Below are 25,260 nucleotides of genomic sequence, written 5' to 3' on the forward strand. Positions count from 1 at the left end.
TTTCTCAACGGCTGCGTACATAGGTTCACTTTTCACAGAGACTTTCTCTCCAAACAGAGTCAGTCCTGAACACTGCTGTTGTTTCTTGCCAGTTAGACTAGCATACAAATTGAGCCAAGTATGTCTTTGTGGAAGCATTTCAGTCTGCAATCCGTGAGACTTATAAATAGTAACTAAACAGTGAGTGTTGAAAATGTGAGGGAATGAAAAAAAATATGGATTTGGTTTAATGGAAGTATGGTCAAAAATAGTGTTTTCCAGTGAAGGCTTTAAAAGGCAGAATGGAAAACAGAAACTTGAATGTCTTTTGTAATGTCAGTTTGTCTTTACTTGGTAAAGAAGAGAAGCAATTAAAACTCCTGAACAAGGATAAAGAGGATACAAATACAGCAAACAGGAAAAAACCTGAACCGCATTTCCAAAAGATTTAAAATTACTTGGCAAAGATGATTGAAAAAAAGTTGTGCAGAAAGCACAGATTTTGTTTCCAATTACTTTGATCTTTTTCCCCGTAGCAGGACTGTATCTCAAACTTTTGCGGATTTCTTGGCAAGACACCATCTCTCCCTAGCTGTTCGCAAGTTGGTGTGGTAAATCTACTAAGAATAAAGTATATTTAATCATCGTTTTAATGTTGCAGAATCTAGTACCGAGAAGTCAGTATTAATATTGCTCTTGGAAACTTCAGCCACCCCGCCCCATAGGAATTACAGTACAGTCTTTAATTACCTAGTGATATATCAATCATTATTTCCAGATAATCTTGATCCTATTCAGTGCACAAAATATGCAGCGCGAGATAATGAGCTAACCTCAGTATTTGCCTTTCTCCTCATTGTTCACTATTTGTTGCAGTGTTCATATCCTGTTTTAAAGACAGAGCTGTTAGTTTTCTCATGGAATTTGCTGTGACATTTATCACTACTGTATCTGAATGCTTTGCAAATATTAATGCATTTATTCTTCAACACAGAATCAAAAGGATATTAGTACCCTTTGTGGCTTTGGAGAAGTGGAGGAGCCATTGTTGCGTACATGGTCTCAACTCTCAGACCCTAAATTAGTCATTCAGGAAATAAAGAACAGAAACTAAAGGTGAAATTACCTGACTTCAGTAACATTTCATCTTGCTTAGAGGAGGTCATGCAGACATTGGTTTTAGTTAACAAAAAGTAAGTAGCACCGACAGGAAGTGATTCATCCCGGCTTAAGGATGATGTCTTCAACATAGCATCCTTTGCACATGCCTATTTCTCCCCGCTGACCTGAAAAGTAACCCATTCTTTTTAACTTAATTGGTCATTTGTAGAAAGTGTAACAACTTCCCTCGTACAATGTACCGTGTACATGTTTTGTGGAGGAAGGCAAGGAGAAAACGCAGTTCAGAGTGGGATTTTTTGTATGGTTTTTCAAGGGGAAATTTATAAATCCTTTAACATATCTCTTTTAATATGTAGATTTGAAACAAATGATCCATTTATGATCACTATAACACTATTCACTACTGAATTTTGTTTCATTCCTGGGAGAGTTTTCTCCTATTGCACTCCATCAGGGAGTGTTTATTTTCTCAGGGGATTTCTCCTTGTCTATTCCTAGTCCTGACTGTACCGGACAGCTAGAGGCTTTTCTCCCAGTTCCTTGTAACATCTTCTTCCTTTCACCAACTCCCTTTTCTCCCACTGATAAATAAGAATGGATATCTATAGTTATTTTGTGCTTGGCTTGTCGTACAGCCTTGGTCTTACCTACTATCATTGTGCTGTCTTTCATTTCATTCTTCTTTCCAATCTACAAGTTTCAGATTCCTTCTCTGAGTCCATTTCTTCTTTTTCTGTCCAGTTTCAGTAATCTGTCCTGTTATGGTTTTATTACTACATTCAAGTTCCTTGCAACTTCTCCTGTCACAACGTACACACCTTGCATCCCCTGCAGAGATCTAGCTCATGTACCTATGGCAGTCTATTGCTTCTTATATCTTGCTCCAAAAGACAAAAGAAAGTGTTGTGTCTCCATAAATGACTGTATTCTAGCACAATATAATACACTGAAAAATACTTTCAGGCATGTTTTCCTGGATTTTTGCTGTTAAAAAGATAGAAATCAAGGAATTAAAAAAAAACCAAAAACAAACCCAAAACCCCCCCAAAACAAAAGAACAACCCCCCCAACCAACAAAACACCCACCCCACTCTTAAAGATATAATAAAGTCTGATTAAAAAAGCTGCCTTGCTAACTCATCTTTCCCAAATCACATGTGCAGCAATTTGCAGGAATGAAGCAGTACTACAGTGTTTACTTTCTTAAGTCTTCCATAGTTTAAACTGCCAGAGAGCAAAATTAACCTCCTCTCGTCAGTCTCCTACTGCTCAGAGAGTTTTGAATAGCAGCAGGAAAATATGACAAAAGACTCTTGTCAGTTTTAACTCTGCTGTAGCCTGTCAAATCTTTGGGTTGCAGCAGTGGCACTCCAGCTGTCTGTCTGCTGATATAGAAAGCAAGCACCACATTGCCTTCATTCAGTTTATAGTTTTAAGATCTTCTTTTCAGATTTTTTTTTAAAAAAAAAGCCCTCAGATTCTGCTGAAGCTGATAAGGACCTGGGAGGAGTGAATATATTCACTCATAACTCTTGAGAAAAATTCCCAGACTGACATTAATTTGATTCACCCATATAAGTGGACTGGAATTAAGTATTACATTGCATTTTGATATCCTGATATTTCTTTATGATGAATATCTTGCAGAGTGTAATGAAATTAACCCATCTACTAGAAACATCATAAGAAAGTGATCCTGCTGAGTGTTCAACTGGATGAACATAGATAGGCAAATGGGCTCTTTTAACATCTGAGTGTGTCTCAGAGGAATTATGTAGGTGAGTATTGGCATATAGGAAGCTAAAGCATTAGCCACTTTCAAATTATGCTTCTTCTAAGATTTTTAAAAGGGTTTTTTTGCTGCCTATACACAGTTATAGTTTGTGTTATTGACATCACTTAGAGGATTGCATACAATGATGCTTCATGTGAGTATCAGATAGAATCCTCATCTTGAAATCCTCTATTGCCTGTAGCTTTCTTGTCACTTCAAAACAAAATGGCAAGTGAAGAAAGATCTTTACCCTGTCAGGCTTCACTAACGCATTGCAGCTCCTGTAGTGTTCTCCTAAAGTGTCAGAATGCTGTGCTGAATGTAGGCACCATTCAAAAATATCAGCTAGTTCACTACCCCCTACACCTATCTTTTACTTTAAAGCATTTTAGAAATAAGCTGTTTTGTTGGAATTGCTTTGTCCAAGTCCTTTAAAGACAACAATTGCAAAGAAATCAAACTGCCCTCTCTCTCCTTGGCCTGGAAAGACCTGAATATTCTATCTGTCTCTGCTGCCAGCTCCGCTGGAATTTGAAGAATTACTTCAAAGTTTGATTGTCGGTATCCCAACCCCTGTTAAACTCTGGACAATGCTTGGGGAATTAGTTTCAGAGCAATATTTAGGGTCTAAAGGAGCATGTCTGTTTAATCTGGCAAAAGCCATCTCAGCAGTATTATTAAGCCACTGAGGGAATTTTCAAATGCTGCTTTCTTTGTTCTTCTTCCTTCTGGCATCTATCCTGAATTGCTCCCAGATCAGAGAGATGTGAAAGTCCCTTATGATTAAGGGTCTCTTTGTGAGAGTGTGTGGGTGGCCCTGTGCCAGACCAATGCCTTTCATTTCTGTAAAACCCTTCACCTGCAGATGACAGACAGTAGAGTGACTGAGTGATAGCTGTTAGAAGGAAGGTGGAAGAGAGAAAACTGTCATTGGAGTGTTGGCAGATTCACAAATATGTTGCTATTCCTCCATACTTATCCCAAAGTGAGATAGTGGCCATGGAGCTGGGTATTGCTTCACATAATCACTCTCATTTCAGCAGTGAGAAAAACTTTTAGGCATCTCCAGTCATCTCCTTTAGTAAGAAGCTATTCTTGCTATTTTACTCTGCTGGTGCCCAAGCTGCTGCAGCTTGGGTTTTGGGGATTTTTTTCCAAGTGTTTGTAAACAATTTGAGAATAGATGATGCTATTGATGAAAGGAAATAGGGCAATAATTAAAGCTTCCTATATCCAACCAGTTCTGTACTCAAGCAAATCCAAAAGAATTTGAAGTGACACTGTTAGATCCATGTGTTTTAATGTGTGGGCGTCTGTATACTGCGACTTTCTATCTATGTTAATTAATACATCTTGTATTTGATTGGATTCACTCATCTGAAAAAACACACCAAACAAACAAACAAAAAACCCAGCAAGGGTTTATTATGATGTTTAGACACCCTTGCTTTTAACATAACATATTAGTCTGGTTCTAAGACTTCATTGCCTGCTTTGCGTTAGAAATAGCAAAACACAGAAGCTGATGCTAGTCATTTCTTCACCAAGTGTGCCTAGATGACAGGAAACCTATTTCTCAAGTTTACAGGGAAATTGTTGCTCAGTAGGATTTGGCAAAACAGTTTTGTTTTAGAGATGCCTGGGTTTCAGCTCAATACTGTTTCTTGTCAGTCTCTTAGAAAGTGTTATTTGTACAAGGTTTTCAGAGATATCTGTGGAATAAACCTTCCAAACTTCTTGCATTACCTGTTATCTAGGGGTTTATTTCCAATACGGATGGTGATTACTGGTTCATAAGTGAGATTCTTTCTTGATGTCGTGGTTTAGCCCTGGCTGGAGGCCAGATGCCCACCAAATTCAATCTATTACTCCCCTTATTAGTTGGACAGGGGAGAAATTATATATTAAGAGGCAGCGTGAGAAGTCATTGAAATTAGGTACATAGATGACTTAGTTAAAGATATTAATTAAAACCCAAAACCAACCCACAAACCTTGAAGATGGTATGCAAACATATAAAAAAATTGAGATTTTCCTTGAGGGCACTTTGTAAAGGAGTTTTTTTTATAGTACTGTATGAACCAGGATGGGTATTTTACCTTGAAAAGTTTTCTCAGCATAAAAGTTGCACTTAGATACACTTGTTTCTTTGACGTAATTGTGATTCTATAGAAATGTGTGTATGTGTGTGTAGTCACAGTCTTCATCAACACATGTAATTTTTAAGTGCACCTAGCACCACACTGTAATTTTGTATTCAGGACTTTCTTAATCATGGAAAATAGATTTATTAGTGAAAGGAGAAAAAATATTTTAATGCATAGAAATAAAAATGCATCTGTTCTTTTCTCCAAAAACAAGCCACAAATGCTGAGAATAGTAAACATTCTAATTGTAATTCTGGAAATCTCTCATGGTATTTCTTATTTATTTATTTAGCAAAATGCATATGAAAATTTCAACTCCCCAATCTGATTAATTCTGCTTACTAAGATTCTGACTGGCAAGTCTTCTCTAGACTGAGCTTTTGTGATTTTGCTGTTCACATTTCTTAATTATTTGGTTAAAAAACTCTCTCTATGCTCATTTTGCCTCAATTAATTTCACTTAGTTATGACTGGTACCCAAGCAAAAGGCTTTTAAGAAGGATTTTCCACTGTTTTTTGTTCCTTTCACCCTCTAGACTCTTTCATTGGTGTTGCCAACATGTCTGCTTTTTTGGCACACCTGCTTTTGCTGCCTAGATTGTGTTAGTTCTTCTCTCAGAATCAATCGTGAGCAGCTTGCAAGCAAATGCCTGATTAAAAAGTTAGCAGACCTTGAGTGCAATTACTTCAGCTCTATGGCATTCACGCATTAAACCCAGTGTTAATTGTTTCCTGGTATTGTAACGATCTTTATAATAGGATAAAAACAGAAGAGATCATTTCTTGAAGTTAAAACAGCAGAAAATAAAGACATTTACTCTGATTAATCATCTCAATATGAAATAAACACAATAACAAATAAATATAGAAGGTCTTTGTGCTAGATAGCAGTGAAAATTGTCATTTGTACTGTCTGAAGTATTTATTCTGGAGGCTGGCAGAACACATGGATTTGTCATATTTGAGTTTAGACAGAAAGCAGGATTGAGTAAAGCAGTTTTGGGGTTTTTGGTTTGGAAGAGTTTCACACTATTATTTATGTAAGCAACATTTACATATCATCACAGATAAATGTCTATGGTCATAATTTTCCAGAAATGAATAGTTCTGTGGTTTTGCTTGGATTACTCATGTATGATATGATATAATTTCAGTAAAAGGTTGTAAATTTGAAGAAATTTGGTTTAAAATATCTTTAAAATGGCAGTAAATGATAGCCTGAAAACACAGTGAGCTGACTGGTATCACAGACCTCTTCCAAAATTAAAACAACCCCTCTAATTATTGGAAAACTTACACTGATGTATTTTCACAACCGTTTAATAGAAGTGGTTATGGAGATTATCCTGTTTGTGCCAGTACCTGAAAATGGGTCTTCCTATATTTTTTTTCCCAAAGATGTCTTAGCTGTTTACAGGAAGATTACTATTGTACTTTTCAAGGAAATGACTAAAGGAGGGGGAAGAGTAAATGCAACTTCTGTTATTTTTTTTAAAAATCAGAGTTTGAAAATGAATATTTTGAAGGAAAATTCATCATCATCAAAGTACAAATAGAAGATTAAAGAAAAGAGCAATAAGTTATGAAAAAAGTAAAGGAAGATCCGTTTTGTTGTTGTGTTGGTTTGTTGGGGTTTTTTGTGGGGGTTTTTTGTTTGTTTGTCGTTGTTGTTATTTTGGTTTGATTTTTGTTTAGATTTTTAAAGAAGGCCAGAAAGCATAATGATTTAGATCCATCAAGCAAGACACACAGCTAACCATAGTAATCATAAGGAGCTGTTACTGCTACCTTTGTTATTTCCCCGTGGCTCTCTTATAGTCCTTACTCCAGTCTTCAATCAGATTGTATATTTTGTGTGGGGACAGCATTCTTTCTTATGTCATTTCAGTATTACCTCTCACAGTGCCACTCCTGTTTTCTCTCCCATCCTTCCCCTGCTCAGTGTTCATCAAGTAAATTATAAACTCTTCCACCTAAAATGGTAACATTTGTCATTTGAGCATCTTAAATTCATTTGAAAATATCATGCTAGCTTTCATAAGCATCATGGAATGATGTTTCCCTCTTATCAATAAGCCAAAATGTTGAGCGTTTCACATCACTGTCAGCTGACAGCAGCTGGCCACTGTCAGGATGTTCTCAGTACCTGGAAGATAGACGCCAGGTACATGATTCTGAGTCTAATGGGAAACTTTCTATTGATTACAGTGACTTACGATTTATTACACATGAAATCTGTCACAAAGTCAGTCTCCTAACTCCATGTCCTGTCCTTTAACCACATGATCACCCTCCATCCCCTGGGTGAGAATGACTACTTATATCCTCTCACATGTTAGCTTCTCTGTCATTTTCAGTTTAGTTTAGAAACTCAGTATCATGAATTCTTTAAGACGCTACTTGTCTGACCTGGCCCCTGATTTTAATTGTTAAGATTGAGGCTAGCATTCCAGATGGTCCCCTCTGAAAGGGCTGCACAAACTGGACCTGGTTGGTGTTTTGCCATTTCTAAGGAAAGTGCCAGCTGTTAGTCATTTTGCTTGTTACTGAATATCATTTGAGATTATACTAGTGGGCAAAGTGCTAAAGGATATTTGGCATTATTACTCTGGTGAATATCGGTAGGCAGCATTATTGAGTAAGAAGTTTCATCTATGCCTGATAGTCATCTTATAGAAGAAAAAAAAAACAAACCCTACAACCCCAAAAAAAAACCTAAAAGAAAAAAAAAAATATCAAGAAATTAGAGCACATCTGTCTCACTTCTCCTTCCATCTGTCAACCCAGGGCATGTACCATATCAATTTTTTTCTAGTGTGGGAAACATTTGGCTTCCTCATTATGAAGTTAACTATGTACAGTTTGATGTTGGATTATTTTAGCTACTTTTAGTGTTTTTACTAGGACTGCTATTCAAAATATACTACCCAGAGGGATTCTCACTTCAATTCTAGAGATTTTGCACTATGCGTTTTCCTAAAAAACAATGATAAATAATCTTGCCTCTGTAGAGCTAAGCCTGTACCCTCTGGTCTTTTTCAAAGTGCGCACAAGGCATTTCTCTAATCTGTTATATATGTTTTAGGCCCTCATTTGCATTAGATGGCAAATTAACTATTTCATCATTGAGAGTGTGTTCCTTTCAATAAAACTAGTTCTAGTAAATATCATTTATTACTGTTCCCATGGAAAAAAGACAATTTTGTGATAAGCACTTATCCAAATATAGTCTTACCTGTTTTTTGTCCCAAGGTTTGGGAAATCTTCCAGAGAAATGCTTGATACAAAAGCCACTGATCTAACTAGCTTACCTGCTGTGTCCCTCCAGTACATTGCTATAGCTGCTGTCACTCTGCCTCGGTATGTTGTGTGTTCTGTTTTGAGGAGCAAAGGGAGTACATCTGTGGGACTTCTATGTCTATTCTATAATCTGCATGTACGTGTGCTTTGTTCTGGAGAAAAGTGGTGGGTGCTTTAGTTGGTCCTTCTGTCTTTGTGAAATGGAGGTATGAACGGAATAATTGTTGAAATCAGCAATCCTTACTGCAGAGCAAGGCCTCCATTACCTTCTGAAGAGTTACTGCAGGATCTGACCTTTAATGAATGATGCCTGTCACTTCATACTGAAATGCTGATCTAGCTTTGACTGTAGCATAATTTTTTACCAAGATTTTTTGGCCGTTATGTAATTAAGAAGTTGAGGGCATGCTTCATATATAGTTCATTAATTACACATAAAAATTTGATCTCCTTTTAGAAACCAGATAGATAAGTTATTAAAAGAATATATATGTAATTGATTCTAAGAAGTTCAACAGGGGAATCTGCACACACAGACACAATACACTGACACACAAAACACTTAATGTTGAACCTAAGTGATTATTTAATATATTTAAAGCTTGTTTAAGAAGCCATAATCAGATTTAAATTTTTATATCCAAAGAACACTTATTAGCACACACTGGAAAAGAAAATCCAACACCACAAGGCAAAAAAGTAGATTATGTATGATGAGTGTCTTCAGTACAAAATATAGTATCTGTGAGTAATGCAATTTAGATTAAAAAGGTCAGCGAAGTCAGAAACATTGAGAACATTGACTGTTAGATGACAAGAAAAACGTGGGATTTTATTAGCCTTAGGGTTTGTGAAGATGCTGCTGCACCAATCCTAATCCCACTGATATCACTGGAAAGTCAACTTTCCAGTGACTTTACTAAATTCTAGGCTAGGCCCACATTTATTCCTTCTAGAAATGAAAGTCAAAATTCTGTGAACAAGGATTAAAGTGTCCATTTCAGACAACTTTCTCAGAGTTGAAGTTATTTTAACTGCTTTTTTATATTACCAGTAACTGTAATATAATAATGACATCTTCTTCCTCCACTCATTCCCTCTAAAAAAAAACCTTCCACTTTCAAATTCTTGCTGAAGTAGGTGCAGCTAGTTGCCATTTTTGACTAGTTATCACCTTACTTGTAATTCCTATAGAAATCTTCCAAGTCTGTGATCTGTCAATGATAAAGATCAAACCAGGGGGGTTGAATACATTCCTTACATTTCTTGTCAACCTCTGAAGACTTAGATACAGAGGCTTCCACAAGTACTGAGGTCTGTGATGTACTCCATCATCTGATAACAACACCTTAAATCTCAAAATACCACCATGTATTTTCTTCTATCTGTCATAGTAGTACATATCAGAATGGATTCTGATCTACTACTATGCAAGACATGATTGATATTAAAGCAATAAAGCCCTTAAATATATATATTTTTTTCTCATGTTGAATTATGACTCAGAAATGTGCCTCACCCATTCTCTGGTAATGCAACGCAGAACATGTCATGATGTAACAGTAATGCTCGTAAACTATTGGCTTATATTTGGATACAACATCTTTGGACTTCTTTTTTTAATATTCTTTGGAAAACAGAGACATGCAAAGCATGTTCGTATACCTTTTTAATATTTTTGTGAAGTGCAAATTCATTCTTTTGTGCCTCTGTTTTTCATGCTTTTATTTAAATTATTATTTTTGCATAAAATAAAACGTGAAACAGAAGTTTTGTGCTTGTCAGTTCATCTAATGAAAAGCTAGCATTTGCAAAATGCATATGAATTACCCTTGAAATGTTGAAATGTTAGTCAATTTTGGGCTCAAAAGTCAGCAGTCTTTGACTATCTGTATTAATAGATATGGTTGTGTGCTCTAGGTGGAAAGTGCATGAATAAGTGCATCAGTTTTAAACACTGGGATCAAAGGTGATGGCATCCAACAAATTTGGTGAAATGAGAAACTTGCTAGCATGTAAATTTGAAAAATAATATGCACCGATCACTAAATAGTTTATGCCCAAAGTAACTGTCCAATGTCCTGCTTTCTCCAGTTTTGTAGAGAGATGATGTTGAAGAAGTCACAGGCCAAGATCATATGAAGGTCTGTTGTTTTGTATATGTAACTTAGTGAATCTATTTCCATCAGATACTAAGCAGAAGTAGATGGTTATTATAATCAGTTGATGTAACTTCAAAGACCTCTTTTTTTAGAGGGAGGGAAGGGAAGGGAAGGGAAGGGAAGGGAAGGGAAGGGAAGGGAAGGGAAGGGAAGGGAAGGGAAGGGAAGGGAAGGGAAGGGAAGGGAAGGGAAGGGAAGGGAAGGGAAGGGAAGGGAAGGGAAGGGAAGGGAAGGGAAGGGAAGGGAAGGGAAGGGAAGGGAAGGGAAGGGAAGGGAAGGGAAGGGAAGGGAAGGGAAGGGAAGGCGAAGGCGAAGGCAGGATTTCATCAGCCTATTTTACTAACATTAAACTCAACTGGCACAAATTACCTTAGATCATCAATACCAGAACATGAACAGAGACCATCAAACTTATCTTTCAGCCTATTCCAGTGGGACCCATGGCATTGGCAGCATTTTCTAAAACTATTCAGCTAGTCAGAGTTCTTCTTTCCCTGTAACTTTTAATGTGTCAAGAGCATGCCATATGCAATTTGTGGAAAATACTGAAAATTGGATGAAGTCTAATAATAATAGTGATTCTTGTCAGCTCTCATTTGACTTCTACTTGAGGCCAGAAGAAAATACATTTCTAACTAGTTGCTCTCACAGTAAGATACCTGTGAGAGTATCTGCCATTTTGATACTACAGTAGTAACACAGTCTTCTCTGTGTAGCTGATTTCTTCTTTCTTTTTTAATCTTGTTCATTAATAAATGAGGTTTTAGCTTTTCCACTCACTATGCTACTGAAGCATATTTTATATTTTTTCTAGAAGTCTTTGTGTGAAAACACCTTAATATGCTTACTCTTCATTTTGCATCTTATTTGGGAATGTAATTTCATGTAGCAGAGATTTGCTTTAATAGTCAATATGGCACAGAAATGGAAGACCCATTATCAAAACAAAAAAGTCCATTCATACACTGAAAGTCCTAATATTCTCTGTGGATTTAGTTTTCAAAATTTACATCATCAGCTAGTGGCAGGCAGATGTACATACGTGTTCTATGTGGTGGAAGAAGAATTTGTATTCAGTGTTTGTCATAATATCTGTTGTTCTCTAAAAAATCCTAAGTGAAAAGCTGGATTTATTTTTTTTTAAATTTATTTTTATTTTCTGTAGCATGTGATTGTTTATGCAAAAACTCCAAAGCTTTGGGAGTTCAATGTAGGAAAAAGTAAAATAAAATTTAGAAATCTGATCTTAGGAAACCAATTCTTAAGGGCATCCTGTCCCAACAAAACATAGCAGTTTTTATGGTGCAAATACATTATTGTCTAGTTACTTTTCTGACAGAGATGCAGATGTGTTTTAACAGGGGTGGTTTAATTAACTTATAGCATGTGCAATCGATTGAAATAATACTGTTAGTTTAAAAATTAAAATATTATAGAAATTGTATTTTTCCCAGGATGCACCAGCTTAACTGTATTATCCTTGACAATCATGTCCACTTTCAGCTTTTCCAATGTGGATCCATTTATCTAATGTGACAGCTATAGCGTCCATTGTGTTAATAGATGTACAGCTGTGTTCTAGAATCATAGCATGTAAAAGGTCTTATCCTCAAAGGGCAATGCCACTGCTGTTTCTGCTTTCTGTGCTTGCAGGAGAAGACATGACTGATGACTCAGAATTAATTGTAACCCAGTGAGCTGTCAGTGACAGATACCCGTTACACATGCTAGCACTAGTTCAGGAGGCAATGTTCTAATGTACTCTTCCCCCTACAGCAGCCCTAAATTGAGAGCCTCCTTCCTTGCCCTCCTTCCACCCCCATGCTAATATGGGATTTCCTTAGAATCTTTACAAGATTCTTTTTTTATTTTATTTTTTCTGCATGTATTATTTCTTGCTTTATTGAGCAGAAACACGATGTTCTTAATTGCATTTCCTCAAACGCACATAAGTAAAAGTGAAGATTGACATCATGATGCCACTATGAGCACTCATCGTTTTATACTGTGATTGTTTAAAGGGCTTGAATTTTTCTTTTTTTTTAATTTTCCTTTTTTAAAACAGTGTTAATCCAACTACTTTTAAAGCCCTATTATACAAAGCTTCCTAGTGGAGAGTGGTCATTTGTGCTGTGGATTCTGAAGTATGTTTTTTTCCTTCTTGTATATAAAACTAAAAATGAAGTATTCAAGTCCTGTGATTAGTTATAATGTAGAGTGAGGGCTGCGTGTCCCCAGACAAAAGATTCCTACCTTTACACAAGAGCTGTGGCTTGCTCCAAGGTTATATGCTGGAGTAAAGAATGCTAATAGAACAGAATACTAAAGGGGGTTTTATCACATCTTTATTTTTCCTGAAGATCACTGGAAAGTTTCTTGTGTACTGGTGCTGCATAACTCTGCATATCTGCTGTAGTGACTGGCTGTGGTGAAAGCATAAATACAAAACACTTCTATAACATAGTAATTGCCAGCTTCAACAATAAGATGCAGTATCAAGAATGGTTATTGACATGATACCACATGTATCAGTTTGCTTGCTCAATGCAATTAATAAAACTAAGTGGATGGAATACCTCCGTAACTCATTAAATACTATAAACATAATTTATGTTAACACTATAAATATAATTGCAAACATAGCAGTCAATATTTTCATTATTTTATGCCATCCATACAAGAAAATAATAAAGTTCTTTTTATAAACAGCCTCCATATAAAATACGTTCCTCAGACGGGGAATATTCTCAATTGTTTTTTCTCACATTTAAAAATGTAATTTATAGTTAAAATAAAGCCCCGGAAACTTTATTACTCTGTTCACATTACCAAAACCAGATGAGTTTCACAGAATGTAAATCAGGGCAGATTTATTATTCTAATTAAACTTGTTAAATTTCAGCAACAGCTGTTTCTGTGTTTTAGTAGTTCATATACATTATTGATCAACACATGCTTTTTCTAATGTAAAACTTCTGAGAGTGTAGAGAAGTTATGCTGGTTATCGTTATAATTGGTACAGTGCTTCTGCAATGCTTCTTCAATTGAGTGCACTTTTAATGCGCATTATCTGCCTTGCTAGGAGGAGCTCATCACGAAAATCAAACTAAACTAATAAATTGAAGATCACTGAAGTCTCCAAATTACTAAAGATCACATAAAATATAATTCTATCACAACTAAATTCTTTATATGTGGGTTGCTTTGCATGCTGTAATACAAATAAATGCTTCTTATAAAATGTGCCAGAGCAACAGATACAGCAGTTCATAGTGCAGTATCTTTTTGACAGTAAGATCTGTTTCATCAGGTTCTTATTTACTAAATACTTAATAGCAGCTAAAATTTAAAGTGATGAATATCTGAAGTTGTGTCTAAATAGTTATTAACATAATGCAAGATCTACTTTTTCTTGCTGGTAGGTTAACTTTGGGCATTTAAATTTGAAATTCTGAATTTTATGTCTCTCTACTGTCAAGAGCTATAACAACAGAGTTGTCAAAGGGATTAACCTGTTTTGTGTCTTCTGATATGTCTCCTAAATTGACTTAAATATCAAAAAGGCATTTTAATGTTATTTTCTAATGACTTTTTTTTAGAATGGCATAAATTCACTACAGCTGCCTTTCTTTCTCTACTAACTGCAAGTGTATTTAGAAAGCTATCCTAGATACTATTTTTCAATTGATATCTACAAAATTATTAAATTTTTAATTAAGACTTTCTAAGGATTACTTTCCACAGAGATTCTGTTAAGAAACATGCAATAAATATAGCAATATGTGGTTTACTATCATCTTATCCATTCGGGTGAAAAATGTTTCTGAACATTAGCTTAGTTGTGTAATGTTAGCACACCTGGCTATTTTCTTTTATGTTTTATTGTGTACAGCAGTTTTCATCTCTTCCCCCCACTTGCTTTTCCATGCCTCTGAGATATTAATTTGCATAATTGTAGGCTTAGAACTGATTTCTTGAGTCTCAGACAATTAATTCAGAGGATGGGGGCTAAGATTGAAAATGTTGAAAATTTATTAGCATTTTACCAGACTCCCAAGTTGAACAAGGTAATATTCTGATTTAGGCTAAAATGTAGCACTCTGCTTTCCTATTAGGTCAGATTTACTTTGCTCTCAAGATGATTGCAGATAGATATCAATTAGGGAAAGGAGTATTTACCTTCTAAGTGGATATTAGGAAGGCAAAACTTCAAATAAGATATATGATAGTCCTTTGTTTAGTTTCTTTAGTTAAAGGTTTGTCACTCTTTAGAGTGTCCAATTAAGAACCCAAAACAACTCTCCCCCACAGCAAACCTGCTCTGGTCTGGATCTCTGTCTCTCACTTGTCTCTGTGTCTTCTGTCTCTCTCCATGGGCTGCAAGCACTGGCAGAGGCTTCCTCCAATTCAGGTCACAGCATCTTCTGCAAGTCTCCACCTGCTCCAGTGAGGGGCCTCTCCACGGGCTGCAGGTGGGGTCTTGGCCTTTTCCATGGGCTGTGGGGAGACACCTGCTCCACCATGGGTTTCTCCACGGGCTGCAGGGGCATCTTTCTCTCCAGTACCTGGGGCTCCTCCTCTCCCCTACTTTCAATGACCTTGGTGTCTGCACACTTTCTTACATCTTCTCAGTCCCTTCTCTGGTGGCAAAAAGTGGCTGCTTATGGGTTTTTTTCTCTTAAGTGTGACTCCTAGTGGTGCTACGATCATTGCTGATGAGCCAGGCCTTGGTCAGCAACAACTCTGCCCTTGAGCTGTCTGGTGTTCGCTATTGTCAGGTTTGCAGAGAGCTTCTAGTTGCTTCTTGCAGAAGCCACCCCTGTAGCCCCCCTTCTCCACCCGAATACAGCCACTAAAAACTACAACACTCATAGCAAATTGCGGGGATCTACTACAAAATAGGTATGTAAAACTGATTTGAGCCAAGATTATCTGAGAGAAGCAAGGGTGGCTTTTACTAAGAATATACAATGATTTTTTTCTCACAATCATATTCCTTTGTGAGCTTGAGTGAAACATGAAGAAGATGCATACAAGTGATCACTGAACTGAATTATACAAAATACTCAGCCCCACCTCAGGTCCTTCGTGGCCTTCCTGTGAGATACACTACAACTTACTCCCTTTCAGAGAAGGTCACAGTCCAAGAGTGTATTTTCATTCATCTTTACAATGTGGAAAGGAGAAGGTGGATTGTAGATTTTAGGGGGCTTTCTTTAAGTCAATCAGAACAAAAAAAAATTATGTAACAAACCATTGTTTATTTATAAAATTAATATGTAAACTATATTTAAATTCAAAGACCTTGTCAATTCTTTCTGTGGAGCAAATACAAACATAGATATTTTTGGCATCAGTTTCCTGTTGTATTTTAGTTAAAAAGAATCTCCTTGTCTGAAATCATACTCTTGCTGCACTAGAAGGTGCACTGTTTGTGTTTCAAGTGTAAGAATTTAAAAGACAAACATGGAGAGAAAAGGGTTTAAACTATTGTTTGTTAAAAACTATATTTTAAAGCTTGGTGGTGCCCAGAACATCTTTTCTCTTCCCTTCTGAAACTGTTACTAGTCTGGTTTTTGTGACCTGACTTCTATTCGCAGGCTTGATCTTATAAAAAAATTATATCCATGTTTTAGTGTATGAACCAAGAGTCTTTTTCCTTTGAGAGGAACCAACTTCATCAAACAGACATCTTGCACAGAAAAACTCCGATGAAGCATAGGTTTTTTTTACATCCTTACAATAAATAAAACCTATCCAAAACCAGTATCTTCATTATCATAGTTTTATAGCTTTTATAAAGTGCTTACTGTTTACACTTGATTCTATTTTAATGTTTCTTCTCTGACTTCTTTATTCATGAGTGGACTTTGAGTAAAGTATGTCATATGTAGATTCTTCTGTTTATTTTCCATAAATAGTTTGTTGGGGGTTTTTTTATAAGTTTCTCTTTTAAGCCTTTATATAAACAATTTTTCCATAAGGAAAATATTCCCAGAATGTGTCTCTGTCTTTGATTTTCCTTCATAATATTTTGTTTGTCATCTTAGCACAAAGTATGGCATAATAGTTCAGAAAAGAAAGGGAATGAATTTTTGTTGATGCACAATCTCCATGTCTAAAATAAACCATCTCAGTGACAATTGACGATGTGTCATGCTTGAATATATATTCTGATATGCAAACATATGGCCCGTTTTGTGAAGTTTAATTTGACTTGCTGTGAATCTAATGTTTTGGTGACTTGAGTCTGTCTGAAAAATCAAGGACAAAAACCAAGGCTCTTAGCTTACAGCTATGTTGCGTGGACAAGAAGGCATTTTGTTTAAAGTAACTGATTTGTAAAGTCAGAAACCAGCTCAGTTTAAATTCAGCAGGTTCTATTTGTAACAACCCAGTGTAGAAGTGTTTTTTTTAATTATAGCTTGTTTTATAACAATGGGTAGGATCTGTAGCCAAATCTGTCCCTGTGAGATATTCAGCAATGGAACAATAGTATAATTATTTCTTGGATCCCTGATTAGCAGAAACAATACAGCAGTTGTACAAAGCTTGAAAGTCTGATTTTCAGAATAAAACAATCTCACCATGCAAAAGCTCCTCTCAATGCTGATTTCTGAAACTTGCTATTTGATTCAAGCACGTAATTGGAAGTAAAATGCATTTTAGAAGCTAGTATACAATGGAAAGCACTGCACAGTTTTGAAAACTAGTGTTTATGCTTACTACATTAAAGTTCTGTTTCCAACAGTGCTTGTAACTCATCTGCCATAGGACGTTTCAAACACTTGATATCACATGGAATGGTCTTTCCTCTACTCCAGACTTTCAGCACTTGGGTCAACAAAATAACTTGCACTATTTACAGCCCATTTTCTGCCTCTGTATGAGGGGTTTTGGGGAAAATAAAGCAGCAGCAAAGAGTTCACTCACAAATACAGTGCCAGAACCTCACTGGCATTGGCCCACCTTTTCTAGGAATCCATGCTGAGGTACAATTTTTATTTTTTCTTTTTTTTTTCCTTCCCCTGGAGTAAGGATTTCAGGATTGTGTTTTTAATGCTCTATGCCACTTTCCAATGCTATAGATGTGAATGGAATGAAATTCTGCTATCAGAATACATTTTACACTGCTAGAGTTTTCAGAAATAAAGCACTTCAGTACAAAATCATGTTTTCAGCACTGGAAAATTATGAAACTGCTCCAGATATTTCTAGATTTTCTTATGTTTTCTATTATAAAATTCACAGAATCACAGAATCAGAATGGTTGAGGTTGGAAAGGACCCCTGGAGGCCTTTTGGTCCAACCCCTCCATCAAGTAGGGTTTCCTGATCCTCAGAACCTTCTGTGTTTAGATTGTGTCCCTAGTTGCCTGTCTGTCACTGGCTACTACTGAACTCCTCTTATCAAGAAAACAGAAGTGGGAAAATTAGGACAGAAGAGTGTGAGAAAGAGAAAACTATAATCTGCGACTAAAATATATTTTACAAATGGTTTTGTTATCTCCAAATAAAATATTGTAATGATGTAAGATGTGAAATCCTATTTCAATCACAGGGACTACTTTTCTGGCTTGATCACTAAGATTAGGAATATCCCCACCCGTTACTGTACATTTCTCCCCTCCACCCAAGAGATCTTGTTGATGTTTTTATTGGCATTTTCAAGTACCACATCTATTACTTATATCCACTAATTCCAAAAATTGCAATTAATTAGACAGTGCTAGGTATGCATTTGGGTTTTTTTGTTGTAGCAGGAAAAAAGCAGCTGGGCTGTTTTCATACAATCTCAATTTGATATAATGCTGATTGTTAGTATGATTAAAAAGAGTATTGGCTGCCTGATCACCTGGTCTGAAAACAAACAAAAACCATGCTCCTATTATGCTTGAACTGTCCTTTTATCAGCACCAGAGTTTGCTATCCTTTATTGACATTTAAGATACAGAATTAATTCTTCTCTGTATCTCTTGTGGGTGTGAGGTCATGCTTCATCTGGATGAGCTTTAAAGAATCTGCTGCAATAGGTGATTAAAAGAAGAATGATTCCGTGTAACTGATACCAATCGTTCTCCTGATTTTTAAACTCAGCCCAGGTTCAACAATGTATTGAGTCGAATTGTTCCAAATTATGTATTGAAATTAATTTGACAGAAGTTAAAATCATATTGCTTCAACAGAATTTTCCTTTTTGTGTGTTGGGTTTCACATAACAATGATGTGATATTTCCTGATTAAACATAAAGAGTGGATGTTTTTTAGGACTTGAGGAAAAACCCTCAAATAATGGTTTGTGATTGAATATGTCACAGACTTTAGATTTGAATTTTGGCCAAGTGTTGTGGACCTGAACCATAACCCTACCTCATGCTGTATATAATCCTGCATATGTTGTAGCATAATTGAAATTGTAATTACTTGTTATCATTAGTCCCAGTGTTGTACCAACTACAAACCTCATTACTCAGAATAGCTTGATTCTGTCTTTAGGTGAAAAGAATTGAAAGCTGTATTTGGTTGCAGAAGGGAGTAGATAAATACTAACACAGTGTAAGCATGTTGTAGGATTTTCTTCTTAAAGAACAGTCCCTGATAATACCGTAGAGAGAAGAAATTCAATGTGTAAGAGAGGGGTTCAGCACTGGGTCACAGCCTGGGTGCCAGCTGCTGGGGTCAAGTGTCTATACCTGCCCCAAACTGGGTGTACGTGGGGTGCACGTGTGGATTTGCTGGCAAACTCCAAGATGGATCAGCCAACAAGTAGAATGTCCTGGGTTTGGGCCGGGGTATCAAGTGAGTGGAGGGTCCGTGCTGGTATTTGAGGGGACCCACAAGTGTGTGTGCACTGCATGTTGGCAGCAAGCGATCAGCTGGGTCAGGTAGTGAGTCAGGTGCTTATGGGGCTCTGAGGGTCTGTGAATGTGTGTGTGCTTGTGCACCTGCAGAGTGTGGTGTGTGTGCTGCATTGGTGGCCTTCTGCCTCTGCCACAGCCCAATAGGAGGAGTGGACGTGGTTGGTTGTGCTTGTGTCTGGGGTGAGTCCTGGAGGTGGGAGCTGCTGGGGGCAGCAACTTCTCTGAGCCTGTCATTGTAGCCACAGCCATTTGTCCCCTGCGTCCCTGAGTGTGTCTGTCTGTCTCTGTTACACGCTCAGAATAGCACTGCAGCAGATTTGCTACTGTTCAGGGCACAGTAGCAGCAGCACCCTTCAACTCAAGCAGACACCCTGGGTCCCCGAGCACTGGTTTGGTGTCCAGCAACCAGGCAGGAGAATCCTCAATCAGGGTGGCTGAAGGAGGGGGCCACATATCACAGAACACCCTAAACAAGCTCCTAGAATGCTGTGGCAGTCTTCTCTTGCAATTAATATGATATGCCTAATCTTAAGCGTTTGCTTTGAGTTTCTCTTTCAGAAGGCTTTTTCTCATTGTTTTGATGTCACAGCTAAGTCTAAAGTTTCTCGACAGACTGCATGCTGTCCGTTCATCATCCCTGGAACAGGATCATTGTTTATATGACCTTTAGATTTTTTTTTTATAATCCTCTATGATTTGTGGGGTCCTCAGTGAGAGGCTCAGAAAGCCAAGGCGATATATTTTTTTCTTATCATTTAAAGTATGGATTAAAAAATTTATAGCAATATCAGCTAAGAAGTTGCCAGTATTAGTGTCAGGCCTGTGCCATTTTACTGGGTAACTGGTTACCTGCCAGTATAGAGTCAGAGCACATTTTGTCCAGAATGAGGAGCTTATTTTTTTGCTACCAAACTCATGAAACTTGATTTCTTTCTTTCTTTTTTTTTTTTTTAATTATGTGTTTTTCTGTATATTTGTGTGGTTAATTGGTTAGTGATATAATTCTATTTCAGAAAATTAAATTTATTTTTTCATCTCCCCCCCCTTACTTTAAGGATTTTCTAGTCATTCAACTACTCTCATAGTCTTTTGTTTAAAAAAATGAAAGCAATTTCCTTTCCCTGTGCTTCGTACTGATTTTACTAGTAACATAAATTCTTACTTTGGAAACACAGGTCTCTCAATTTGAGTTACTGAAAATAAATGTAGGAAGAGAAGATTTTAAGCTCTGTAGCTAGATATATTTCTATTTTCAAGGAAAAGAACCAATTAAAAAAAAAGAAATAAAAATTCCCAATTTCAAAAAGAAAAAGTAATGAAGTGAAGTAAAAATTTGTTTAGTAACAGTATCTAGAATTAGGTCTTATGTTGATGTAAGCGAATACAGCCCAATGACTCACAGGATCTATTTGGTTTTGCTACAGCTGGATACTAATCCTAAAGCTAGAATAGGAACTTAAAAGCAAAATGCTAATTATAAAATCACAGCCAAGAGCAAATAGTATTACATTTATTTCTATACTGAATTACATAGTAATCCAAAATTGACTTAATCAACTATCTATGTCCACCCAAGGGAGATGAATAAAAAGAAACCTGGTAGAGTATATTGATCATCATGTAAAATGGTGGCAATTACCATTAACAAATAGTTTTTAATAAGCAAACATAGACTTAGTACTATTAACTTGAGGTTTTTCTCATTAAAAAAAAAAAAAAAAAACAAAAAAAAGAGGTAAAAAAAGAGTCAGGGACTGATGCTTTTTCCATTAACTTCAAGAACTTTCCATTAACTTATTTGATTTGGGATGGATAAAAGACACCTGATTTTAACTACTTAAAACCAGATAACGAGTGAAAGATATCTCTAGTATCTTCCTTTCTGTAAAAATCTTGAGTGATTCACTTAGACATAACCCATAACTTTCACATAGTTAATATCGATAAGAAAGTCACCACCAAAGTAAACGATTATCAAGCTTAATGTAAACTTTCTAAATCTCTTCTGTATTCTAAACCAATCTAGCTAACCAGATCACTCAGGCTCCCTGCTGCTGAAACTCATTTTTGTGGGAAGATGTGCTTAACTTAATTTAACCGCTCTCTTGAGATGCTCTTGAACTAGTTGTTTCCAATGCTTCAAAGATGCAGTATTTTGATCCATGAAGACCTGTAATATTCCTTTCATGAATTCCACAGTCTCGGTTGCTAAACAATTTGCAGCAGTGCTCTCGGCTCTGGAGCTCATGGGGAATCACTGTATCATTCTGTGGCCGCAATGCACAAAGTCAGGTTATTTCTCCAGATGAGAGAGGTTCAAAATCAATAATGGTTAACTAAACCAAGTGTACAGTGTAGATTTTTTTTTTCTTTTGAGATGACTGTGTTTTGGTGTTTTTTCAAACCAGGAAAATTTGTAATTCTGACTGTGTTGTTTTGAAAAAAGTATGTGCTGTTTATTTTTATTTCTCTTACCAGACTGATAATTGTTTATTCCAACATTACGTTCTGTCATTCTTTGATGACCACTGTGATTTCACAGATAAAATGTTAGTCTTAAATATCCATATTACTTAGAGAACTGCTATCAATGAAACACCCATATGGATATATATTTATATACCCTTTTATTCCTGGAAGGTAACAACCACTTTTTTGTTTGTTTGTTTAACTTGGTGGACTCTTTTTTCTAGTATGAATAGTGATAATAGAGGTTTTCCCTCAGAAATAGATATACTTATTACATATTCTGGTGTAATTTGATTTTTATAATATAGTTTGCAGCTATTTTTGCTACTTAGATTGTATGTTTGAGATTAGGAGAAACGTACCTAGCTATGTGCTGATCACTTTCTTATGAGAAGCTTCAGAGACGAGCATATGCAGACCTTTGAAATCTGACTGCCATCTTCCCTGGGTTGCTCTAAAGCACACAAAACCCAACAAAATATCAGGCAAGGACAATAATAACAGTTGCCTCTCAAACAGTGTCAGGAATTTCTTTCTATCTTAAGAATGGGGGGGGAACGGGACGGGACGGACTAAAAAGGTAAAAAAGAAGTCAGGAGAACAGAAAAGAAGAGCACTAATCAGCGTGTCCTGTGCTCTTCTTTGTAGTCCCAGCGCCGTGTTACATTTCACCTCCCCGATGGCTCCCAGGAAAGCTGCAGTGACAGTGGTCTGGGAGACCACGAGCCGGTGGGTGGTGGAACCCTGATCTCACACGCTCTCCCTCTGGTTCAGCCGCAGGACGAATTCTACGACCAGGCTTCACCGGACAAGAGGACTGAAGCTGATGGCAACTCCGACCCCAACTCGGGTGAGTCACAGTCTGTGCTCCACTTATCTGAGTTGCTTTGGTGACTTGGTTACTTTCTTTTTCATCCCTTTGAGCTTTGCAATGGTAGAGATATTTTTAAGCACATGCATGAGTGTTTGGTCATGTAGCTCATAATGTTTAGCAGGAAATGATGTAGTTCGCCTGAAGTGTCTCGTGGTGTAGTTTGTCTGTAGAAACAAAAATATATCCAGTGAGAAAAAACTGCTCCATACAAATTGCACAGTAAGTGAGAACAGCTGGGAAGAAGGAAGTCCTACAAGGCAGCAAGCTTTTCTTGGTGTTTGTGGTGATGTTGCTATTCAGCAGTGGGCTTTGTTTTAGGAAAGCCATTCTAAATACAAATTTAAAGAGCAAGGACATGGAGGTAGCACAATCTGTTTGACTAACATAGAGAACAGCAGCTCAGTGAAGCACTGAAAAATTTTTAAAAATCCAGATTACCAGAACACACCTACAATTCCCCCTTCTAACAGTAAGAAACAGGATTTCTTTGTTAAGTTGGAATAGCCTGAGGTTCTGCTTTTTGTAAGGTGATTTGATACAAATATTAAGTATGTGCAGTTTGGTACAGCAATTTCTGTCTTTCTTCTTCCTTCCTTCTCTACAATGTGACTGTGACAGTACTAAAAGCTGAAGCAAGGTCTTAACCAATACTGTATTTTGGCATTGAAATGTGGAGACTTGGACACTGAAAATGGTGAGGGTGTGCAGTAACATAGCCCTTAAGGCTCTTGTTTTCTGTCTAGAATGTGGAGACAAAGGTTAAAAGTCTTATCTGTGCTCCTGGAAGGTAATTGAACTTGAGTTCTCTTGCATCCCAGGAGTATAGAAATAAGAATTAGTTTCTCCCTTTGGCATTTCTCCCTTTTGTATAGATGATTAAATTGTCACTGGGCCTGTACAAACCAGAAGAGAAGTTGGCCTTCAGATCTGATGAACAATATTAAGGTCCATGTTCTCATTCGGGCAGAGCTGGATCTGAATTATGACTTTTAAATCATGGCAGGTGAGAATGCAAACTGTGGGGTATTGATCTCAGAAGTATTTTTCTCATACTTTTTATGTGAAGACTGAGAGCGTGTGTTAGGTGAAACACTACGAAGAAATGCTTTGCTGTCTCAGAGTTGTATTCTGCTTTCCTATTTCCTTTTCTCCTTTTCCTTGTCTGTGGCTATGACACCTGAATTTAATTTTCTTTACTAAAACAGAACTCTTGTTGGAACTATGATCTTAAACCTTAAATGTGTAGAAATACAAAGAGCTACAAAAGAATTGCAGCTATGAATGGATTGACTCTGGAGCAAGAATGTATGTCTGCTAAAGCAAGTGAGGAGCTTAAGTGGAATTATCCTGTTAATTCTCTGACCACGTGTGAAAGATTTAACAAGATCAGAGAGGAGTTTTAAGGCAGCATTGTGTGTTGGCACTGTCACAATTAGCTTCACTGACTCTGAATTGCACATCTTCAAAACGTAGCATAAAAATACTCCAGGAGAGGTGGTAAAATCATGGGCTTAGTTACCTTAAACCAAGTTACTAAAAATGTAGTTTTAGAAAGTGTGTGTCAAGCACATTGTGCAAACATAGTATATTAATCATGATGATCTATTCATCCTCAACACAGGGACTAATAGCAGATTAGTCAGAGTGAATAATTGTTCTTAAAAGCTGTCTGAAAAGTTTTACTTGTCTGTGGTTACCTCTGATTTAGCCTCGGGGATGCTAAATTCATGGAAAATTTATGAAAATCTAATCATCAAGTTGTACTAATGATTAGCAAAGTATTGAAGTATCGGTTTTTCACCGTTTATCAGACTGAATTAGAAGAGATATTGAAATAACGCATTCCATACCTTATCAGAACTCACAAACTAAGAAGGGAATGATATGGTCATTACTGTGACAGAAATCATCCTGAGAAAACCCATGACAGGAAGGGAGTGATGCTGCCCATTAGATGGATGTGAATTTTATATCTAGACATTGTTTCACAAGTTATTTTGCTACTGAAGGCACAAATTTTTTGGATGACATGTGAAACAGAGTTTAAAGCAATTTAGGATTATTGAAGATCCTGTGGCAGTTTACAGGAAAGCATTATATTATCTGGTGACTGGGCAAAATTACTTTGTGGGTATTTCTATATATGTTCATGGTTAAAATGTGTTGTAGTATCATTTCAGCATTGCGTTCTTTGACACTTATAAGCTGAATTTCTAGTTATATTGCAGTGAAATGTTAAACAGTTGTGTACATCAGTAGAGGTAGTTTCATTGCAGTGTCTGTTTAAGGGATTACTGTTTATGAAAATATTTTGTGCATGCTGAGGTAAAACATACAGCTATAAAGCAAAGAAGAAGTTTTAGTGTAGAGTATTAGTATTACCATGTAGATACAGTGCTGAAAGTATGAGATGCTACATGTTGAAGAAGAATATTTTACTTTGATTTTGCATGTTTCATCTGAAGAGAATGAGGATTGCTTATGGGAATATTTTGTAATGATCTCCAAGAATAAGATCTGCAAAAAAATACACATTTGTCCTGCTGTACTTTTATGAAAGTTCATTCTAAGTA

At 36.6% G+C, this 25,260-nt stretch overlaps 1 protein-coding gene across 2 annotated transcripts in view; it reads left to right on the forward strand.

Moving 5' to 3' along the window:
• Window positions 1-25,260, forward strand: part of PCDH9 (protocadherin 9) — a gene marked incomplete at both ends in the record, with an annotated part of 686,593 nt that overhangs the window by 419,891 nt on the left and 241,442 nt on the right. Inside the window, one exon of one of the 2 annotated variants that reach the window (XM_084272703.1) lies at window positions 22,462-22,663. In XM_084272703.1, the coding sequence (XP_084128829.1) occupies window positions 22,462-22,663 (202 nt within the window). The remainder of the gene's footprint in view (window positions 1-22,461; window positions 22,664-25,260) is intronic. The other variant, XM_084272704.1, reaches the window with a different exon arrangement.

Source organism: Gallinula chloropus (genome assembly GCF_964237585.1).
Source record: "Gallinula chloropus genome assembly, chromosome: 1".
NCBI classification, from domain to species: Eukaryota; Metazoa; Chordata; class Aves; order Gruiformes; family Rallidae; genus Gallinula; species Gallinula chloropus.